Below are 21206 nucleotides of genomic sequence, written 5' to 3'. Positions count from 1 at the left end.
ATTTTTTTTTTCTATAGTAGGAGGGTTGGCAGAAAATGGGTCACTTGGGCACAAAACAAAGAACGCCATCAGGGTGGTATCTTGTGCAGCCAGGGTCTGTTGTTGGGCATTTCCTTCGGTGAAGTAGATGCGTTGACCATTTTTGAGGTGAACTGCCAAATGGACGACTGTGGGGGAACAGTCATGGATGGGGAAGGCAAGAATTCTCCAAATGGCCTCATTGTTGCTGATTTATCTTCCTTGAAAAAAAGGTTTAACCTCATGCACACTTTGCCTCTTGGTTTTGTAAGGCAAAGACAGCCATGTCAGAGCCTTTGTTGATGTATTGGCAAACATATTTGATGGCTTTTTGTAGAATAGCAGAATTTGACGTTAAAGTGGGCCTGGTAGATCTTGCAGAGAAGAGGGAACGATCCACCTGTTGTCAACTTTAATATCTGAGTTAGTGGCAGGTCTGAGCGTTGTTTTAAATCCTCCATGCTCAGTATTTCTGCGACGATAAAGAGGATAGCCATCATGGGCCTACTGAGTGTCTTTAAAGTAGTTTTGTAGATACCTCTTGGTACACCTGTGGGCTTGCATACATGGCGCATTTGGATACAACTGGCCACATGGGTCATGGACCATTTGGTTGCAGACCACATTGAAAAAGTGCAGGGTCTTGATAGGGGTCAGGTAGCTCAGCACTGATAAATGTGTCAATGTGACTTGCATGAATTGTTTCCCTCATCCATAGCTAAATGTGAGCATGAGGAAGACGACGTTTTTGCCACCCAATGGTGTGCAAGTTACTGCTTGTCTATCCAAGGATGCCGCCTTCGTTGGTTGTAATAAGCATCATGAGGTCATCAACTTTGAGTTTAAAGATCCTCACTAAGATGTCATGTCTGTCTGGTGGCTTTTGGTTTGGATAAAGGTAAACCTGGATCTCCTTTCATTTGGGATTGAAAGTGAAGGTGATAAAGAGATGGGGCCTGCCATATTGGCTGATGTACGTCATGGCATCCCGAGTCTTCTCCTGCATGTATCTTGGTCGAGCTGTGAATGAAGGCAAAATAGCTAATCTGCCCACATTCTGAGCGTTTGCATCTCCGTCTGCATTTATGGCGTCCCAGAGATGAGCATACTGTTCACACGCAGGCGGTTTTAATTCAGTTGAATGTAAAGAAGGTGCTCACTCTCAATGTTGGCATGCTCATTGACAACATACTGGTGAAAGAGGTTGGCGCACCATAATGTGGTTTCCTCCTTTGTCGATGATGATGAAGAAATAAAAGTTTTTTTAGAGGAGACAGTTTTGTGAGGATGTCTTTGTCTTGCAGCTTTGTAATTGGAGGAATCTTGACGTGGTACCCATCTTGGACTTTCGACAGTAAAATGTGTTATTGTAGGGCATCGTATGCTCTGTTAGTGTCAGGAAATCGTGCGATGGTGTTTTCTTGGTACGGAAGAACAATGTTTCTCTCACAATGTTCCTAACCCACCGAAAGAACAGCAACATCAACAATATTTAGGGCATTGAACCTCCCTACATGCTCCCCGCTTTGAAGGGAAGAAAAGGTGAGGTATGGCAAAATTTAAATGGTTGATGTTCCCACAAATGTAACAAAACGATAGAGTAAATGTAATTGGCTGTAACTACGAAAGTCCAACGTATTTAACAGTATAACATAGTACTCAGCATCGCAGTACTGCGTATCAGTAAATAGCGTGATGTGAGCAATGGAAACAATAGAAATGCATTGAAGAAATAAGATGAAGTCAATATTATAGAGCAGCAGTACGCACAGGTAAGTTGAGAAGCAGGCTACAGTCTAGATCAGGGGTCGGCAACCAAAATAACAAGAAGAGCCATTTCTTTCCAATTCGGTACAAAATTCAGTATTTCAAGAGCCGCAATGCATCTGAGTACATACTGTACATACGTACATATCGTCAAGAAGCAGCCCGTAAAGAGCCGCATGCGGCTCCGGAGCCGTAGGTTGCCGACCCCTGGTCTAGATTATAGACTGCCAGTACGCTTACTCAATGACATAAGCATTGCTAGAGTCCACATAATAAGCTGGCAATACGGTCAGCAGCTGAAAGCAGCCTCGTTTTGCCCACTTCAGCAATTGTTTATTGCTGTGGTTGTTTCCACCTGATGACAGGCACTTGTGTTGCGCTCGAAACGTCGTGATTTAATTTATTTTCTACCTACGTGACTTACCGAAAGAGCCAAAAAGTTTGAGTATAGGCAACATATTATAAACTAGCATACACTTACAAATGCCCAAAAGAAAAATTAGCAGTGTAGATAATAGTGGCAGTGCATTGACGTCAATTAATCTGCAGGCAGCAGCACAGACTGGCAGTACACTGGTGCAGCATCATAAAAAGACACCTAAATAAGTAAATATTTAGCAACTAATTATTGAAATATTAGTTGTCTGCACACAAACATTATTTTTGTAATATGTGCTAACTTATTTGTTTCATAATAGTAAACAATCTACGTGAGTTCTTCGAATGAAGCAATTAAATCGTACTTTACATTGCCGTGGTGAGGCCTAGTCCCGTGCAGAGCCCGCGGCCTCGCCTAGATTGCCTAGCCGGCGGAGGTGACACCTTGGCCAGGCTGGGGGCTGGGCCGCTCCACCCCACTATAATTGAGCCTCGTCGATACGATGCTACATGCCATCGTGTTGGCTACGTCATGACTCAATAGTGATCGAATGTGTCGTAGAGCCTGTTATGAAAATTGCTCAACCCGACTATAATTTTGCACGTGGTGTTCTTGCGAGTCTGTTCTGTGACCTCCTCCTGCCAGCGGCGGGCCTTCTACACTTCACGTTGGCCTCAAAGTGCACCTAGCATGGCACATGCGCCGTGGTGATGTCACTGCCACTTGGGTGAACGGCGGTTGTTGTTTCAACATATGAAGCTGCAGGAGTGGCTGTTGCCACACCACTCTGTTTAGCCTTCTTGGAATAAGTTGTCAAGTGGCGAACTTGTGTATAATAACCTTATGTGCAAACCTACACAGGCATGTTGTATGTATGTGTGTATAGGTGCTCGCTAACAGCACTTGCCAAAAAAGTCGGTTAAGGCTCTATGGGGGATCTTTGTTTGTATGGAACTTCTTTTGCACCATACATAGACAATCGTGCTAATTGGAGGTGTGGGGGAAGGACAACAAATGAAACACACAAAAAGCAGTTCTAAAGAAATTAGTTTTCAATGTATGTTTAAAAGTGCATAGCTCCAGTGGCTTTCTAATATCAGAAGTGTGTTCCAGAAAGACGCAGCAGCGCATCTAAAAGCGTGCAATGCCGTGACCACCATCTTTGTTCGATGGCTAGTCAAAAGCCGCTGTGAGGATGACTGGAGTTCGCATGATGGTTCGCGTTCCTTTATGAGATGAGCAAGGTATTGTTGTTCATTTGTGGCAAGCACTTTGCGTGTAATGAGCGTGACCTTAGTGTATTTGTTCAGCAACTGGAAGTCAATGCAGTTCGGCGAACACCGGACGGACATGGTCAGATCTTGCAGTACACGTGGCAAATAGTTTGTATACGCTGCAGCTTGGTAATGGTTTTGCCAGATGTCCCGTAGAGTAGCGAGTTGCAATAATTGAGCCTTGTCGATATGATGCTACATGCCACCGTGTTGGCTACGTCACGACTCAATAGTGGTCGAATGTGTCGTAGAGCCCTGATATGAAAATTGCTCGACCTGACTATATTTTGTACATGGTGATCAAACGACACATTCTGGTTTAGTATGGTGACGAGGCTCTTTAAGAGGAGTAGAAAAATGTAAATTCGGAAAGCACAAACGTTTAATGAGCACTGCATCGTCTTACTTACCGACATTAAAATCCTTTAGTGGAGAAAGGCGGACCGGTGATGTGTGGATTTTAATTAAAGCGGCGATCAGCTTGGGGTTGAGGCCTTGCTCATCCTCTCGGCCCTCCAAAAGCGGTGTTGGCGGGGAGCTGGCAGACAGGCGGATGTACACCTATGTGGTGGGATCATTACCAAGAAATCATGACACCAAGAGATCACAAAACCCATTCACTGCACCAAGAATAACCGTTTGCACAAAACGAGTATCTTGCCATGCTTGCATCTTTCTCTGTCGCCTTCACGCCCTCTACGTTCTCAATCTTTGCTGTCTCTCTTTGTTCTTCCTTCTCTTCCTTGTGCTCAATCCATGCTTCTTTTCTTGCCCCCCTTCACTGGAACAAAGTTCCCCCTTCACATTAAGCATTCACCTTCCCTCACTAGTTTCCACTCTTCACTCAAAACTTATTGTTTCCTAGTTCACCCCATGACCCCTTAATCTCCCCCTCATAACTGCCACCGCTATTTTCCCTCTTCATATCTTCATGATATGGCTTTCACTCATTCCTATTCATTTAATCCATACATCAACTGACTGTAAATTTTACTTTCACCGAATTTCCGCATCACAGATTTGCTCCCATTGCTTCCTCTCATTTATTTTATTCACCTCATCTCCACCATTACATTCATACGTTGTTGCACCGTTGTTAATTCTTTGAAAAGCGCCCTTGATTAAGGAGCTTTATACATTCCTTTAAGATAACAGCGCCCCATATGTAATACACACATTTAGGGTAGCAGTTTATTTTGCTTTCCGCAGCTCATTTTTAATGCACCGCTGAAGGTCTCCCCCAAACGCTGTTATTCATGAGGGTTGTTTAATAATTCTGACAATGGCCAATACCTTTGTAGTCAAACACAATGACAACACTTCTCCCCTTCTACCAGATCCCAAAGCTTTTGTAGAAATCAGCAGCTGACCTTGAAGGTCTCTGCTCTCTTATAGTCATCACCTGGTGGATTTGGTTCTTTCCCTTCAGCCGCCAGCCTCTGGATGCCACTCTCGTGGCCGTTCTGTGACCTGCCCCTCTCCTCCATCATGCAAAAGTAACCCCCCCACCCCCATCACAACCTATGCTTGCCTGTTATATCTTAACACTGCCTCATATGTTCTTACATACAAATACATTGCTCTTCAGATTATTACAATTCAGTATGATGCAGCACAACTCAACGTTATAGTAGACTCTCGATTATTCGCGCTAATGACGGGGAGGATGGCCGCGGATAATAAAAAATCATGGATAATTCCAAAATATGTATTGTCCGCAGATCTCTATGCTATAAAAAAACACTTACATAGATATACATTACAACTCACAAAATAAATGATCAGGTAAAATAAAAATGAAGCAGAACTAATGATAATGATTGTTTCTCTTTCGATTTAGAACAAATACTAACGATCGATCGGTCGATCATTAGTATGCGATGGCCTTGCTCAGTGATAACACTTTCCTGCTTCCGTGCAGAAGACCCTGCCCCCTAAGTGGACAGCAGCAGAGCCATGCCAATCAACATCAATCAAACTCCACCCACTGCTGTAAAGATCTACTGTAGAGGCAATCACATGGATTTCGGATCAACCGGAGCAACATATTTGTTCGGTTTAAGCAAGTAACTTGTAATAAACATTTCCAAGAATAACTATGTACAACTATTTTTCGATTATTAATTTGGGCTAAAGGGAAAATCCATGAGTTATTTATTTGTCAAAATCTCAGGTACAAGTTAATCAGCAAATCAGATAAACTGCACGCAGATAATCGAGTCAACTGTATTTGGATTCCTGGCGATGCCACCACCACCACTTTCGGAATTGACAGTGTCTACTTGTTAACCATCGCTGTTACCTGATTGGGAAGTTCCAAATGGGTGACCGAAACTGGGTAATATTGTCCTGGGGGTGGCAGCATCATAAAACTAAACCTGGTTGGCCTTTTCTGCAGCGTGAACACCTGCACCACACCGCACACACCACATCATGAATACACACGGAGAAAACACCACAATATTTTGTTAGTCCAAAGTAGTAAACACAAGTTTGACTTAAAAGTGATTACTCATGTGTCTACCGGAATAAAACCTACCGAGCTTAGCCTTTCTGGAATTCAGGCTACAAAATCCTCGCTCATATTTCCTGCTTAAAAGACCTCCGATTGGTTACTTGTGGGTATGAAATGCTGAAGTCTATTTCCTCTTTCCCACTGGCACACTTGTAGTGACTGGGAATGTCACTGTGTGGTGCCTGGCCTGCGAGGCCACGGCGGGATGTATACTGTTGTGTGTACACCCCGGACACGGGGTGTAGTACCAACCCTAGTGGGGGCTTGGGTGAGCGCTGGTTAAGCGCAGTGGCACCATGCACAGCGTGCGGTGTGGGCTCCCGTTGAGAGAGCGAGAGTGTCAGCCAGCTAGGGTTACGTTGGGGGCATGATACTCTGGCTGACATGGGGACATGTGACCGGATGATACTGGAAGGGGGCTATCGGTGGAGGGGGCCAATGGGTGGTCACATGGTCCGGGAAGAACTCTCGAGAGCCTTCGGGCAATGGTGAGAGATATCGAGATGGTGGGCAGGGCGAGAGGCGAAGCCAGCCCCAGCCCAGCCCAATATAAGAGGGGCCCCCCAGTGAGGGGCTTGGGGTTCTTACTGTTGGAGAGGCAGGAGATCCATGTCAATCTTGAAGAAGCCTCCAGCCACGCGGTCCGGGACCCAGCTTGTGGTCCGGACTGGGTTAGCGGAACTGTGTCTAGTTCCGCCGTAGCGTGGTTAGTTTGGTGGTCACCACCCAAGAGTATGTTGTTAATAGCCTGGAGTATGTTGTGCAAATAGTTTAATAAAACGTGTTGCTCCCTAAGACAACGTCTGCGACTCAGTTGGACTCACTACAACTGGTGTCGGAAGTGGCCAACTTGCTAGGAAATAGCTAGCGGTAGACAGTCATGTCTACACATCGCAAAGTTCGTACATGGGCTTCGGACGACGAAGACGATGAAAAGCGGATTCCGCCCACGGCCGTCGATGAAGAAGAGCAGAGCGCCGTCGGAGCGCGTGGCGCTCGTCAGAGACTTGCACAGTCGCCTTGCGGAACTTCTTCAGACGGCGTCCTCGATCCTCGCCGAGCTGCATCCTCTAACTGCTGCGGCGGAGGAGGGAGCGGCGGAGTCGTCTGGACGGAGCGACTCGGCCGCCATTTCACAAAGGGTGGGAACGTCGACGGCGCAGCCCATGCTTACGGCCGCCATTTTACTGCCGGCGCGGAGCGCGGAGGCCGCAAAGCTCGAAGCAGAGCGGTCCTCGCCGATGGACATCCCGTCCCTCCGCCGCCGACTGCCCTTCATTAAATAATTTGTTGCTGCCAGCGGCGATTGGGTAGCGTTTAAGCGGTGTTTCTGACCAATGCTGACTTTGCGGGATGGACGGAGGCGTTAAAAGCGCTGCCCACCACCCTCGACGACGACGCCTTGGCGGCGTTCCTCGCCATCCCGTCGTCTGACAGATCCACCCTACTGCTGACGTTCGACCAGATGGCGGCTGTTTGAGCCTCCGTTGAACACCCGGCAAAAGTTCGCCATAAGACGTAAAGGGGAGGGTGAGTCAGCTCTCGCCTACCGTAGCGCGCTTTTGGCGCTAGCAAAGGCCACGTACCCTAAAATGGACCACGACGGTCTTTGACGCCTTGGTCCTCGAGAAGATGCTGGGAGTTGCAAAAGACCTCCACACTGTGCTTCCCGCTGAGGACGATGCGGTGTCTTCACTCCGGGTCGCCAGGTGCATACAGGTGCAGCAGGGTGTTGGTGGCATGCGCCACATCCTCCACAGAGCCGGAGGCCTACGCGGAGACCAAGCCTGCTCCTGCATGCTCGCTGCACCAGCAGGGTGGCGCCCATCGGGGTGCTGATGATCGGCGGAGGGACGACCGGCGACGTGCGAGGTCTTCATCATCTCAGTCCAGGAGTGGCCGGGTCGTCTGCTACAACTGCGGCCTGCCGGGGAACGTCCAGTCGGGCTGTCGGTTTCCTCGACGGCGACCCCTGGGAAGTCCGCCTTCCTACGGCTCCCTGCTTCATAAGGCGAGTCACGGCGCACCCCACACTCGGCCCCGGGGTTCACTTCACCCATCGGGGGGGTCCGGTTTGGGTCGGGGTCGCGCGCGGGTTCGGCGGGAGTCGGGACGTGTTTGTGACGCGCGCCAGCTCCAACCGGATTAGTGGTCGGAGCTTTCTCATAGAGTGGTCGCGGTGGCCACGAGTTCGTCGGAAATACGTATGCTCGTTGATACCGGCGCGTCTTCGACTATTATTTCTGAACTTATCTATAACATTTTACCTCCTCGGTGTCACGTTTTGGAACCTGTGGATGCTCCGTGTTTTGTCACTAATAGCGGATCGTTGGGAATAATCGGACGGATAACGGCTGAGTTGCATATCGCCGATGTCAAATTGTCGGGCCACGTTTTGGTTTCTACGGCCCGAGCCATCCCGTGTTTGCTCGGGACCGATTTTCTGCACAAAAAGCCCCTGAAGATTTGTGTTGATCAGGGCTGTCTGGAATTGCCGTCGGGACGGCGTATGGCATTTCTTCCATCTCCAACTCGTGTCTCCGCTAACGCGACGGTGCAGGCTATTGCATGCTGAACATTGCGGATTCCGCCTGGCGCACAAATGTTAGTGCCCCTCCAGTTGCGAAAACTGCTCAATGTGCGCACTGTGGATGAGGATGTTGTTTTGGGGCCCTCCAATAAACTTAATCGCGGTATGTCGCTAGTGGCAGCCCAGACATTGGTGTCCCAGGACCAAGAACCTTTCATTCAGGTTCTTAATGTCGGGCCGGACAACGGCCATCCAGGAGAGTACCGTGCTGGCACATGCTTCGTCGGCGCGTCCAGAGAGGGACGTTGTGGGAAGTGTCGGGGTCGGCGCTCAAGCTCGTGGGTTCCAGGATGTGGACGAAGGATGGATTGATAAACTTTGCTCTGAGTGCGGCGATTTATATATGGGATAAAGGGGGAAGCTGCGTGCTCTCTTGCGTGAATTTTCTGACATTTTTTGTAAAAGTCAATTTGATATTGGTCGCACGTCCCTTTTAAGCCACCATATTGATACGGGCGATGCTGCCCCGCTTCGGCAAAATCCTTATCGCTTGAGCCCGGCCGAGAAGGAACATGTTCATGTGGTGGTTGATGAGATGATGGCCGCGTACATCATCTCACCATCCACCAGTCCATGGGGTGCCCTGATCGTGCTTGTCAAGAAGCACAACGGCAGCTTGCGATTGTGTTGATTTCCGCAAGCTCAATAAGGTTTCGATTGCGGATGCTGCGTATGGACGATTCCCTGGACACCCTGGCGGAAGCACGGTTCTTTTCTAACCTTGACCTTTTATCGGGATTTTGGCAATTGCCGCTCAATGAGGCTTCCAAGTCCAAGACGGCCTTTCGTACGCCGCAAGGGTTGTTCGAATTTAACCGGCTCCCTATAGGCCTCCAATCCGCACCGGCCACGTTTCACAGGCTGATGGAGCTTGTTTTAGCGGGCCTCCAGTGGGAATCGTGCCTAATATATTTGGACGACGTTGTCTTTGGTCGTACATTCGATGAACATTTGGATCCCCTGTGGACTGTTATTCCTAAGATGCGTGCGGCCGACCTGAAATTTAAACCACAGAAGTGTCACCTATAAAAATCGGTTCGATATTTGGGTCACATAGTGAGCGAATCAGGTATCGCTACGGACCCGGAGAAGACGGCGTGTGTCTGCACGTGGCCGACACCCACCTCGGCGAGCGAGGTGCGCAGTTTTATTGGCTTTGCTTCGTATTATCGCCGATTTGTCGCCGGCTTTGCATCCATTGCGAAGTCTCTCCACGCCTTGACTGCTAAGGGGCAAACATTTCATTGGGGGGAGGGGGCCGTGTTCTGCTCCATTCGCGATGGGCTGGTCAATGCCAATCCCCTGTGTTATCCTGATTTTAATTACCGTTCGTTTTGGATACGGACGCCAGTATTACCGGTATTGGAGCAGTATTATCTCAAGTTGTCAACAGCGTGGAGGATGTGATCGCTTATGGGAGCAGGGTGCTGTCCCCGGCCGAGCAGCGGTACTGCGTTACGCGCCAGGAATTGTTGGCCATTGTTGTTTTTGTGCAGCAATCCTGGCCTTATCTTATCTTGACATTTCGAGGTGCGCTCCGACCACGCAGTGCTCCAATATGCACTGCGTGTGGATCAGCCCTCGGGCCAATTATCACGCTGGCTTAAAATCCTGCAGGATTTTTCGTTCCGTGTTACGTATCGCAAAGGTTCTCGTCACACGAACGCTGATGCCCTGTCGAGATTGCCCGCGGGCGGCGGGTGTACATGCTTTTCGGGTTCCGGTCGTTGTAGACCGGCCGAGTCAACCCCCCCCCCCCCCTCTCGTTGCATCCGCCGTGGACACAATGGGCGGGTCGGGCGACGTCCCGGCTGCGCGGGATGCGGTAATCGGGTTGGACTACGAGGTATGGGGGCGCTTGCAGGCGGAAGATGCGTCCTTGCTTAAATTACGACAGTGAGTCAAAGAGACCACCGGTGAGGCGGCTACACGTGGTGTTGCCTCGGTTGCCCGGCGGGACGGGCTGCTTATGAACTGGGACGGTGGATTACGCCGGTACGCTATTGTTGTCCCTACCACTCTGCGTGGCGAGGTTGTTTGGGCTGTCCCTAAACGTCTGTTACATCTGGGTGTGCAAAAAACGCTGGCCGCTTCAAGGTTGCGTACAATGTGCGCGGCGGAAGCCACCGGCGAAATCTTGTTGTCCTCCGCTGCAATCCATTCAGGTGGCGTGAATCAACGAGCTGATTGCCCTCGATATTCTCGGTCCATTTCCAACTTCCGCGCGAGGCAACAAATACTTGCTCGTTGGCGTCGAGTATTTCTCACGCTGGCCCATGGCCTGGCCACTTCCGAATCAATCGGCAATAGCTGTGACCGAGGCGTTCCTTAATGGCTATGTCCTGGATAAGGGTGCCCGAGCGCCTTTTGACCAATCAAGGTAAAAAAAACTCTTCGAAACTGCTGCGTGAGGTTCACGATTTTCTGGGGACAAACGTGCGCACATCACCATACCATCCGCAGACGAACGGGCATGGTCGAACGCCTGAATAGAATGCTGACCTCCATGTTGGGTCACTTGGTCAGCGAGTCACAGCTGTATTGGGACTTGCATGTCCCTGCGGTTCTCGCCGACTACAGGATGGCCCCTCACACGTCCACCAGCTACACTCCCTTCTTTTTGATGTATGGACGGGAATATGATCCTCCCATCTCCATACAGTTGCAGGCCGCGCCGGCCATGAAAGTGTCAAAACTTTCAGATTCCATTCGTTTCACTCTTGCAAAGCTCTCCGAAGCGCGGGAAGCTTCCAAGGTCAACTCCCGAGCCAGACAGTTGGCTAACGAGGGGCTGAAGGGGGTTCGTGTTTCCCTGTGTGATTGGTCGCCGGGCGATAGGGCCTGGTTGCATTGTCTGCATGTGCCCATGGGCACAACCCCTAAGTTGCTGCAACCCTGAAAGGGGGCCGGTTGATTTTGTTTGGGTTGTGCGTCCACAATGTGTCCAAATTCGGCTTGGTGAGCAGAGTTGTTTTATCTTCTTGGATCTTTCGGTAAAGTCACGTAGAAGGGAAGTAATAAAATAATAAAAATAAAACATAATAAAATAATTCTTACGACGTTTCGGCCACAACACAAGCAGCCGTCCTCAGGTGAAGACCAGGTCTGTCGAGGCGACAGCGTCTAAATGAAACACCACCACGCTTGGAGCGTCTATTTAAGCTGGGTTGGAAGGGGGGGGGAAATGCGCCTTGACAAAAGAATCTGCATATCAAGAGGAATTTAGCATATTCATGGAAAATGCAAGAATGCGACTAGTGCTACTTATGAAATGCGTAGGAGGTGGGCGGGGGGTTTTCAAAGTCATATTATGCCCATGCATTATGCAGGATTAGCAGCATCAAAGGGAGGGGGTAGGGGCAGCATCAATAAAGGGAAGGAATGTTAATAGTATGCAGCTGCAGTAACCAAACCACCACGTAAAAAGCTAAAGTATAAACTACATAGTATCATCAGTATGCTAAATATACTCTCAATAAGCTGAGCTACTAACCGTAAATAATACATTACAATTCTAGGTCGCAAAAAATATAATATGCTTCCAGCTAAACTTTTTAAACTTTTTCCTTACATCACACGGGTCTATCCCGTACTATATGCTGCCATAGACAAACCCAACATTAAATTGTATACTGTATTACTATACACTACCCTATGTCTTAGAATAATACATAGTGTAATATTACACTATGTATTATTCTACCCACCCAACTGTATACCACACTGCTGTATATTCACTATACAATTACGATACTATATATTACCTTATACATTGTATTAAACATTACACTTTAATACTATTTATTATTATACAATATGCTATACACTATACCATTGACCGTCGCGTGAAAGGTACTAAGAGGAAGCAACTAAATATGTCAATGGGAGAGTGGTGTTAGGAAGCTTGCAGCGGAGCAAAGGATCCATTCCCTGCGGAGAATACAAGATATATAGTCAATGTCAGTGAGTGGAACGCAGTCTGAAAGTCACCGTAAACGTGGACACAATCAGTTAAGATCCGAAATGGTTTATTACGTCCTTCCAATGATTGCTAAGCCGGAATCCATCTTCTCGGTTGAAATTGTCTGTGTTTGTATATGTGGATCGCCTCATGAACGAATCTCTCATGGTAGCCAGATGGCTTGCAGAGAACCTCTGTCTTGGAGAAGTCAATGTCATGTGAACCCACTGAATTGTAACAGTGATCTGCCACGGCTGAGGTGTTTGTCCTACCGTGTTTCAAGTCTGCTTTATGTTCACGGATGCGGTCCGAGACATGTCGTTTGGTTTCTGCAATGTAACTGCTACCACAGAGGCAACTTAGTTTGTAGACGCCAGGGTACTGTATGTCTGGAACCACATCTTTTACAGACGGCACCAGATCACGGATTTTATGTACTGTGTTGAATCGGACCTGGATCTTGTGTTTAATCAGGATTTTGGAGATCTTTTTTGTGACCCCAGCAATGTAGGGTAAGGTGATGGTCTTGAGAGGCTCCTCAACAGGATCCTTCTTGATGGTTGGAGTGATGGCCTTGCGGATTGTGTAGTCGGAGTAACCATTAGCCTTAAGAGCTTGGCGTACGTGTTTGAGTTCACTGGCAATGTGTTCCTGGTCGGAAATGCATTGGGCTCTATGGTATAGAGTCTTGATGAGGGAATTATTCTGGGATGGATGGTGGTGGGAATCCGGTGTCAGGTAAGCATCCGTATGGGTGGCTTTCCTGTACCCCTATCCCCTCCCTTTGATGCTGCTAGTCCTGCATAATGCACAGGCATATGTAGTACTAATCACATTCCTGCATTTCCCATAAATATGCTAAATTCCTCTTGATATGCAAAATCTTTTGTCGAAGCGCCCTTTCCCCCCCTTCCAACCCAGCTTATATATATGCTCGTGTGCTGTTTCATTCAGACGCCGTCTCCCCGACAGACCTGGTTTTCACCTGAGGACGGCTGCTTGCGTTGTGGCCGAAACGTCGTGAGAATTATTTAATTATGTTTTATTTTTATTATTTTATTACTTCCCTTCTACGTGACTTTACCGAAAGAACCAAGAAGATGAATCCCTGCAGTCACGAAAGCTTTAAATCGAAATTTGGCTTAAAATTGTATGGGCGCAGAAGGAAAAGGTTCACTGGGCCAACCGCAATAAGTTATTCACGACATTGGGAGAGGCTGAGGGTGGAATATTAGGCAAAAAAAGCAGACCCGTAGACTAGAACTACTGGGCACGGAAGAACAATGGGTTTTCTTTAGCGCAAATATGCTCCTGCAGGGGCGCGTGCATGCACGCCTCCGTGTTCACTTGTGTGATGGTGTGTGTGGACGTGTGCGGGATAACCGCGGGCGGTGGTGAGTCAGCCAATCAGCCATGTCCCTCAGAAAGGGCGCTGGCGTGGGGGGGGCCGATCACCCAATCGGCGGGGGCCCGGCCAGAGGCGGCCGACGAGGAGGAGGGGGGAGTGGAGGGGGTGGACGTCGCGCCCCGCCCACTCACGGGGAGCGGGGAGGCCGGCGTCGGCCCCCACTCTCCAGGTAGAGAAACTCTCCACTTCTTCCTCAATTGCCCCATGACTCAAGATGGAGAGATGAGGAGGTCGAGTATTTGATGGACATAAAATACCAAGGCAGGTGCTTTGTTTTGATGAGACAGATGGAAAGGCTTCATCTCTTAGTGGCATGCTCCATTTCAGAGTGAGCAGCAATTACAAGATCATCAACTAACATGGATAACCAGTAAGGAGCATTCCCTTGATTGCACCCGGTCATCAATCAATCAGCCATCCCACTGAATATGTACCATACAAAAGTTCCACTGGTACAATTTTGGAAAGCTTCTTGAACTTCACAATCAAAAAATGTTAAGTGTCGGAGCAAGAGGACATTCCTGTTACACACAAAGCTATACGCATTTAAAACACTCTAGGTGTGATGTCATGCATTTTCACTATCATTAGCCCAGCACCTGGCCTGATTTGGTCACGAGCCAGATTCAGATGGCGTAGCATTGTTTGGTTCCGGCTCGGCTCAGTATTTAACCAGTGGAAAAACAAAACATACCGTAATGGCCCGTGCTGACTAACTTGGATTTTCCAGTGAAAAGGGGTAAAAGTGGTGCAAAGTTGCATTCTAACCATCTATCCTCGAGCATGATCGCATGAAGGTTATCAGACACATGTTTCCCCAGCCCCCTGTGTTATAAAGATACACAAATTATTTAGCAATACTGAATCTGCATTGCCAGTGTTATTGACAAATGTGTTGTTTTTTGCTATAAATTTGCGCTCAGTTGCCCATGAGCCAGTACACATACATAAAGCAAAAATCCCACGCCCAAAAAGTGAGCATGCATATAGGATAAATAAGTAATAAATAATTACTGGGCCATATCCTTTCGCGTATGAAAAGTAAACCCATAAAAAAAATATTTGCAGAATGAAATTAAAATATTTTGACTCCCTTAAAACCAACAAAAATTTAAATGAGAATATATTGTTTAAATAGCGCGTGAACTCAACAAAAATAACCAAAATAAGTCGTTTAAATAACTTGTAAAAACAAAAATAAGTTGTTTAAATAACTTGTAAAAACATACCAGGGGCTCATCCCACATGACATCTTCCTCCTGCTCATCTTGGTCACCGCTACCCCCCGGCCCCTCCGTAGCTGCCTCCTCCTCCCTCCATTCGCCAAGAGCGCCCAGAGCTGCACCCTTCCCCTCTCCTGAGTCCTCCGCTTTAAGAGCGTGAACCGCCACGCTATCAAAGAAGCGTGGCAATTCTCTCACTTGATTCCGGCCATCAGTGCTCGTTGGTTTTCTCTCGCCTTCCACGGGCCCTTGCCCCTGGGAATGTCAGGTGATATGCATTTAAGATATCGTTATTACTTTACGATTTCATACCCCAACTCTTCAAAAGATATTTAATAGACCCTAACCCAAAGCATTAAACACAATTATGGAACGAATATGAAGCAACCTACCCACATGGAGTTGAGTTGCACGAACCACGAAAGTGATGCCACCACAGGTGGTACCAACAAGTGAAAAATTCGGTCTGGGCTCACGGACTATGTAAATCAGTAAACTAATATAGTCCCAAGCCCTGACAGAGTGTTGTTGTTGGTGCTGCGGTGTAGACCTGTGGGCTGCACTGCTCCCCGCCGAGAGGCTCAGCCAACACCAAAAGAGCCTCCAGGGAGCCCTGCTGCTCTGTGTAGATGTCCACTTGGAGGGGCAGTGACGCTTCATTGTAGGGCACCTGCAAGCACACGACACAAAGGCACGCACACGACACAAAGGCACGCACACACACGGCACAAACGCATGCACGGCACAAACGTGCATGCACGGCATGGCACAAACGCGCACGCACGGCACGGCACAAACGCGCACGCACGGCACAAACGCGCACGCACGGCACAAACGCGCACGCACGGCACAAGTGCGCGCACGGCATGGCACGGCATGGCATGCATGCACGCACGGCACGCACGATACAAATGCGCACGCACGGCACTAACGCGCGCACGCACGGCACAAACGCGCGCACGCACGGCACAAACGCGAGCGCGCACGGCAAAAACGCAGACACAGCACACGGCAAAAACGCACACACGGCAAAAACGCACACACGGCACACACACTTGACATTTGTTACCGGAGTCAAAGTTGACAACAGATTTAGAACAAAAAATATTCCACATTTTGTTGGCGACAGTATGGCTCGTTTTAAATTAATTACATCATAATATTGGCCAAAAATTACTGATAATTAAAAAACAATGTCATAAAAAACGTGGCAGTCCACTATGTATTTAAAGGGGAACCAAGCAATTTTCGATGTAAATGTGTACAAAATGGAGGTGTATCTCTTTATCAATTGTTTCTCATTCGCGTAACTGTGGCGGAAACTCGTCAAACATTTTGTTGCTATTCATCAAAATAGTTTGCACCGTGCACAATGTTTTTTTCCAGGTCTCTCTTGCAAACAAAAATAATGCATTACTTAATTGGGCTCTTCACCGAGCTGGTTTTAATCCCAGCCGGTGGTTTGCCGCAAACGGGTGTGGAACTATAGGGCAGGGGCAGGCTGAGACTAGGAGAATAGGCCTCGCTTTCCATGAAGTTCATGAAGTATGGACCGTAAGCAAATTTAAATGAGAATATATTGTTTAAATAGCGCGTGAACTCAACAAAAATAACCAAAATAAGTCGTTTAAATAACTTGTAAAAACAAAAATAAGTTGTTTAAATAACTTGTAAAAACATACCAGGGGCTCATCCCACATGACATTTTCCTCCTGCTCATCTTGGTCACCGCTACCCCCCGGCCCCTCCGTAGCTGCCACATCTTCATCATCTTCCTCCTCCCTCCATTCGCCAAGAGCGCCCAGAGCTGCACCCTTCCCCTCTCCTGAGTCCTCCGCTTTAAGAGCGTGAACCGCCACGCTATCAAAGAAGCGTGGCAATTCTCTCAATTGATTCCGGCCATCAGTGCTCGTTGGTTTTCTCTCGCCTTCCACGGGCCCTCGGTCTGGGCTCACGGACTATGTAAATCAGTAAACTAATGTAGTCCCAAGCCCTGACAGAGTGTTGTTGTTGGTGCTGCGGTGTAGACCTGTGGGCTGCATTGCTCCCCGCCGAGAGGCTCAGCCAACACCAAAAGAGCCTCCAGGGAGCGCTGCTGCTCTGTGTAGATGTCCACTTGGAGGGGCAGTGACGCTTCATTGTAGGGCACCTGCAAGCACACGACACAAAGGCACGCACACACACGGCACAAACGCATGCACGGCACAAACGTGCATGCACGGCACAAACGTGCATGCACGGCACAGCACAAACGCGCACGCACGGCACGGCACAAACGCGCACGCACGGCACAAACGCGCACGCACGGCACAAACGCGCACGCACGGCACAAACGCGCACGCACGGCACAAACGCACACGCACGGCACAAGTGCGCGCACGGCATGGCACGGCATGGCATGCATGCACGCACGGCACGCACGATACAAATGCGCACGCACGGCACAAACGCGCGCACGCACGGCACAAACGCGCGCACCCACGGCACAAACGCGAGCGCGCACGGCAAAAACGCACACACAGCAAAAACGCACACACGGCACACACACTTGACATTTGTTACCGGAGTCAAAGTTGACAACAGATTTAGAACAAAAAATATTCCACATTTTGTTGGCGACAGTATGGCTCGTTTTAAATGAATTACATCAGAATATTGCCCAAAAAATTACTGATAATTAAAAAACAATGTCATAAAAAACGTGGCAGTCCACTATGTATTTAAAGGGGAACCAAGCAATTTTCGATGTAAATGTGTACAAAATGGAGGTGTATCTCTTTATCAATTGTTTCTCATTCGCGTAACTGTGGCGGAAACTCGTCAAACATTTTGTTGCTATTCATCAAAATAGTTTGCACCGTGCACAATGTTTTTTTCCAGGTCTCTCTTGCAAACAAAAATAATGCATTACTTAATTGGGCTCTTCACCGAGCTGGTTTTAATCCCAGCCGGTGGTTTGCCGCAAACGGGTGTGGAACTATAGGGCAGGGGCAGGCTGAGACTAGATGAATAGGCCTCGCTTTTCATGAAGTTCATGAAGTATGGACCGTAAGCAAATTTAAATGAGAATATATTGTTCAAATAGCGCGTGAACTTAACAAAAATAACCAAAATAAGTTGATTAAATAACTTGTAAAAACAAAAATAAGTTGTTTAAATAACTTGTAAAAACATACCAGGGGCTCATCCCACGTGACATCTTCCTCCTGCTCATCTTGGTCACCGCTACCCCCCGGCCCCTCCGTAGCTGCCACATCTTCATCATCTTCCTCCTCCCTCCATTCGCCAAGAGCGCCCAGAGCTGCACCCTTCCCCTCTCCTGAGTCCTCCGCTTTAAGAGCGTGAACTGCCACGCTATCAAAGAAGCGTGGCAATTCTCTCACTTGAATCCGGCCTTCAGTGCTCGTTGGTTTTCTCGCGCCTTCCACGGGCCCTTGCCCCTGGGAATGTCAGGTGATATGCATTTAAGATCTCGTTATTACTTTACGATTTCATACCCCAACTCTTCAAAAGATATTTAATAGAACCTAACCCAAAGCATTAAACACAATTATGGAACGAATATGAAGCAACCTACCCACATGGAGTTGAGTTGCACGAACCACGAAAGTGATGCCACCACAGGTGGTACCAACAAGTGAAAAATTCGGTCTGGGCTCACGGACTATGTAAATCAGTAAACTAATGTAGTCCCAAGCCCTGACAGAGTGTTGTTGTTGGTGCTGCGGTGTAGACCTGTGGGCTGCACTGCTCCCCGCCGAGAGGCTCAGCCAACACCAAAAGAGCCTCCAGGGAGCCCTGCTGCTCCGTGTAGATGTCCACTTGGAGGGGCAGTGACGCTTCATTGTAGGGCACCTGCAAGCACACGACACAAAGGCACGCACACACACGGCACAAACGCATGCATGGCACAAACGCACATACACGGCACAAACGCACGCACGGCACAAATGCACGCACGGCACAAATGCACGCACGGCACAAACGCGCATGCACGGCCAGGCACAAACGCGCATGCACGGCCAGGCACAAACGCGCATGCACGGCGAGGCACAAACGCATACGTACGGCACGGCACAAACGCGCACGCACACACACGGCACAAACGCGCACGCACACACACGGCACAAACGCACGCACGGCACAAACGCGCACGCACGGCACGGCACAAACGCGCACACACGGCACGGCACAAACGCACAGGCACGGCACAAACGCGCACGCACGGCACGGCACAAACGCACAGGCACGGCACAAACGCGCACGCACGGCACGGCACAAACGCACAGGCACGGCACAAACGCGCACGCACGGCACGGCACAAACACGCACACACGGCACGGCACAAACACGCACACACGGCACGGCACAAACGCGCGCGCACGGCACAAACGCGCGCGCACGGCACAAACGCGCGCGCACGGCACAAACGCGAGCGCACGGCACAAGTGCGCGCACAGCACAAGTGCGCGCACGGCATGGCATGGCATGCACGCACGGTACAAATGCGCACGCACGGCACAAATGCGCACACACGGCACAAACGCATGCACGCACGGCACAAAAGCGTGCACGCACGGCACAAAAACGCACACATGGCACACACACTTGACATTTGTTACCGGAGTCAAAGTTGACAGCAGATTTAGAACAAAAAATATTCCACATTTTGTTGGAGACAGTATGGCTCGTTTTAAATTAATTACATCAGAATAGTGGCCAAAAAATTACTGATAATTTAAAAACAATGTCATAAAAAAGCTGGTTTTAATCCCAGCCAGTGGTTTGCCACAAACGAGGGTGGAATTATAGGGCAGGGGCAGGCTGAGACTAGGAGAATAGGCATCGCTTTCCATGAAGTTCATGAAGTATGGACCCTAAGCAGTAGTAGAACCCCAGTTCAGATTTTATAGGTGTTGCCTTCACCACCTGAACACACTGCTTCACTGGTGGGAAACCCCGGATTAATAAAAAAAGATCGGCCATCACAGACGAATCAATGCACTTACTGCCTGTGAGTGTGCACTTCTGTGGTAGTGTCGTGATTAGCGAGCTGCGCTACAAACCCGGTGACCCGAGTTCACTTCCCGCTTGCGACCAACACCAGTGACGATTATCTGAACCGATACTGAAATAAGTACCTGGTGCGGTGTGTTAAACATCGCCGCTAGGGAGACAAAGGTGGCCGGGAATTGTGCTGGCTGTTAAGGCTACACGGGGGATCTTTGTCTGGTGCACTTGCGTCCAAGTTATCGGAGTCGTTGCTGATTGTAAACAAAGCCAATGCTGCAACCTGGGCAATGCAGTTGGCTGCAAAGAGGCCACGTCCATCGTGATGAATCATGTTGAGGACAATTCTCCCGATCTGTTTGCGTGTACAGGCACTTGGATGCCACCGTGAAGGCTGCTCATTTTCTTTCCAAGTACCTTCAGTGTCATGCTCACAGTTTGTCCACACAGCATTCTGGAGAGGTATTCAACCACCTCGACCTTCTGTCCGTCCCCTTCATCCTGGAAGTACATTGTCACAAGACCGCAGCAGTAACCAACATATCTTATCAGCATCTTCATGAAAAATGTGCGCCGATGTGAACTCTTAGTTAATATTTAACTTTCATGTTGCTGTGCTTAAAAAACTGAGAAAATATTAAGTTGTTGCTCGTACACATTATAAATACAGCATTCAAAGCTGATATACTGCACTGTAAAGGCTACCAAAATAAAATAAATCAAGACAACATGGTACATACATAAAATGTACCCATGTGCATATATACCCAATGGTCACTGAAACACGTGTGACATAGGAAATAGACATTCTACTCGGATGCAAAATACTTCAGTAGACGGTTAATAATCCATTTTCACTCGCAAAAGCTGCATCTGCACAGCTAGAGATAGCTTCCACCTACCGACACCTTCTGTATATATGTAATGTAGTAACTCGGCGGGAGACGACTTCACGGGTAGCACACTCTTTTATTTCACCAACTATAGTTACACGGGTGACTAACACCAGCTATAGTTACTCGGGTGACCAACACCCACTTAGTTACACGGGTGGCTAACAC

General features: G+C 48.6%; 1 protein-coding gene across 1 annotated transcript in view; it reads right to left on the bottom strand.

Annotated features, from left to right (window-relative positions):
• Window positions 1-303: 303 nt before the first annotated feature.
• LOC144734002 (uncharacterized) overlaps window positions 304-21206 on the bottom strand; it is a 138568-nt gene continuing 117665 nt past the window's right edge. Inside the window, exons 21-28 of the mRNA XM_078616031.1 lie at window positions 20563-20646; window positions 18871-18990; window positions 18312-18575; window positions 17165-17284; window positions 15686-15805; window positions 15142-15390; window positions 5741-5845; window positions 304-3999 (exon numbers count right to left, since the gene is read on the bottom strand). Coding sequence (XP_078472157.1) covers window positions 3841-3999; window positions 5741-5845; window positions 15142-15390; window positions 15686-15805; window positions 17165-17284; window positions 18312-18575; window positions 18871-18990; window positions 20563-20646 — 1221 coding nt within the window. The 3' untranslated portion in view covers window positions 304-3840. The remainder of the gene's footprint in view (window positions 4000-5740; window positions 5846-15141; window positions 15391-15685; window positions 15806-17164; window positions 17285-18311; window positions 18576-18870; window positions 18991-20562; window positions 20647-21206) is intronic.

This window comes from Lampetra planeri, chromosome 49, assembly GCF_965212315.1.
Source record: "Lampetra planeri chromosome 49, kcLamPlan1.2.h2, whole genome shotgun sequence".
In the NCBI taxonomy this organism is placed as follows: Eukaryota; Metazoa; Chordata; class Hyperoartia; order Petromyzontiformes; family Petromyzontidae; genus Lampetra; species Lampetra planeri.
The sequence above is the reverse complement of the archived record's forward strand: the minus strand, read 5'-3'. Positions and strand labels throughout refer to the sequence as shown.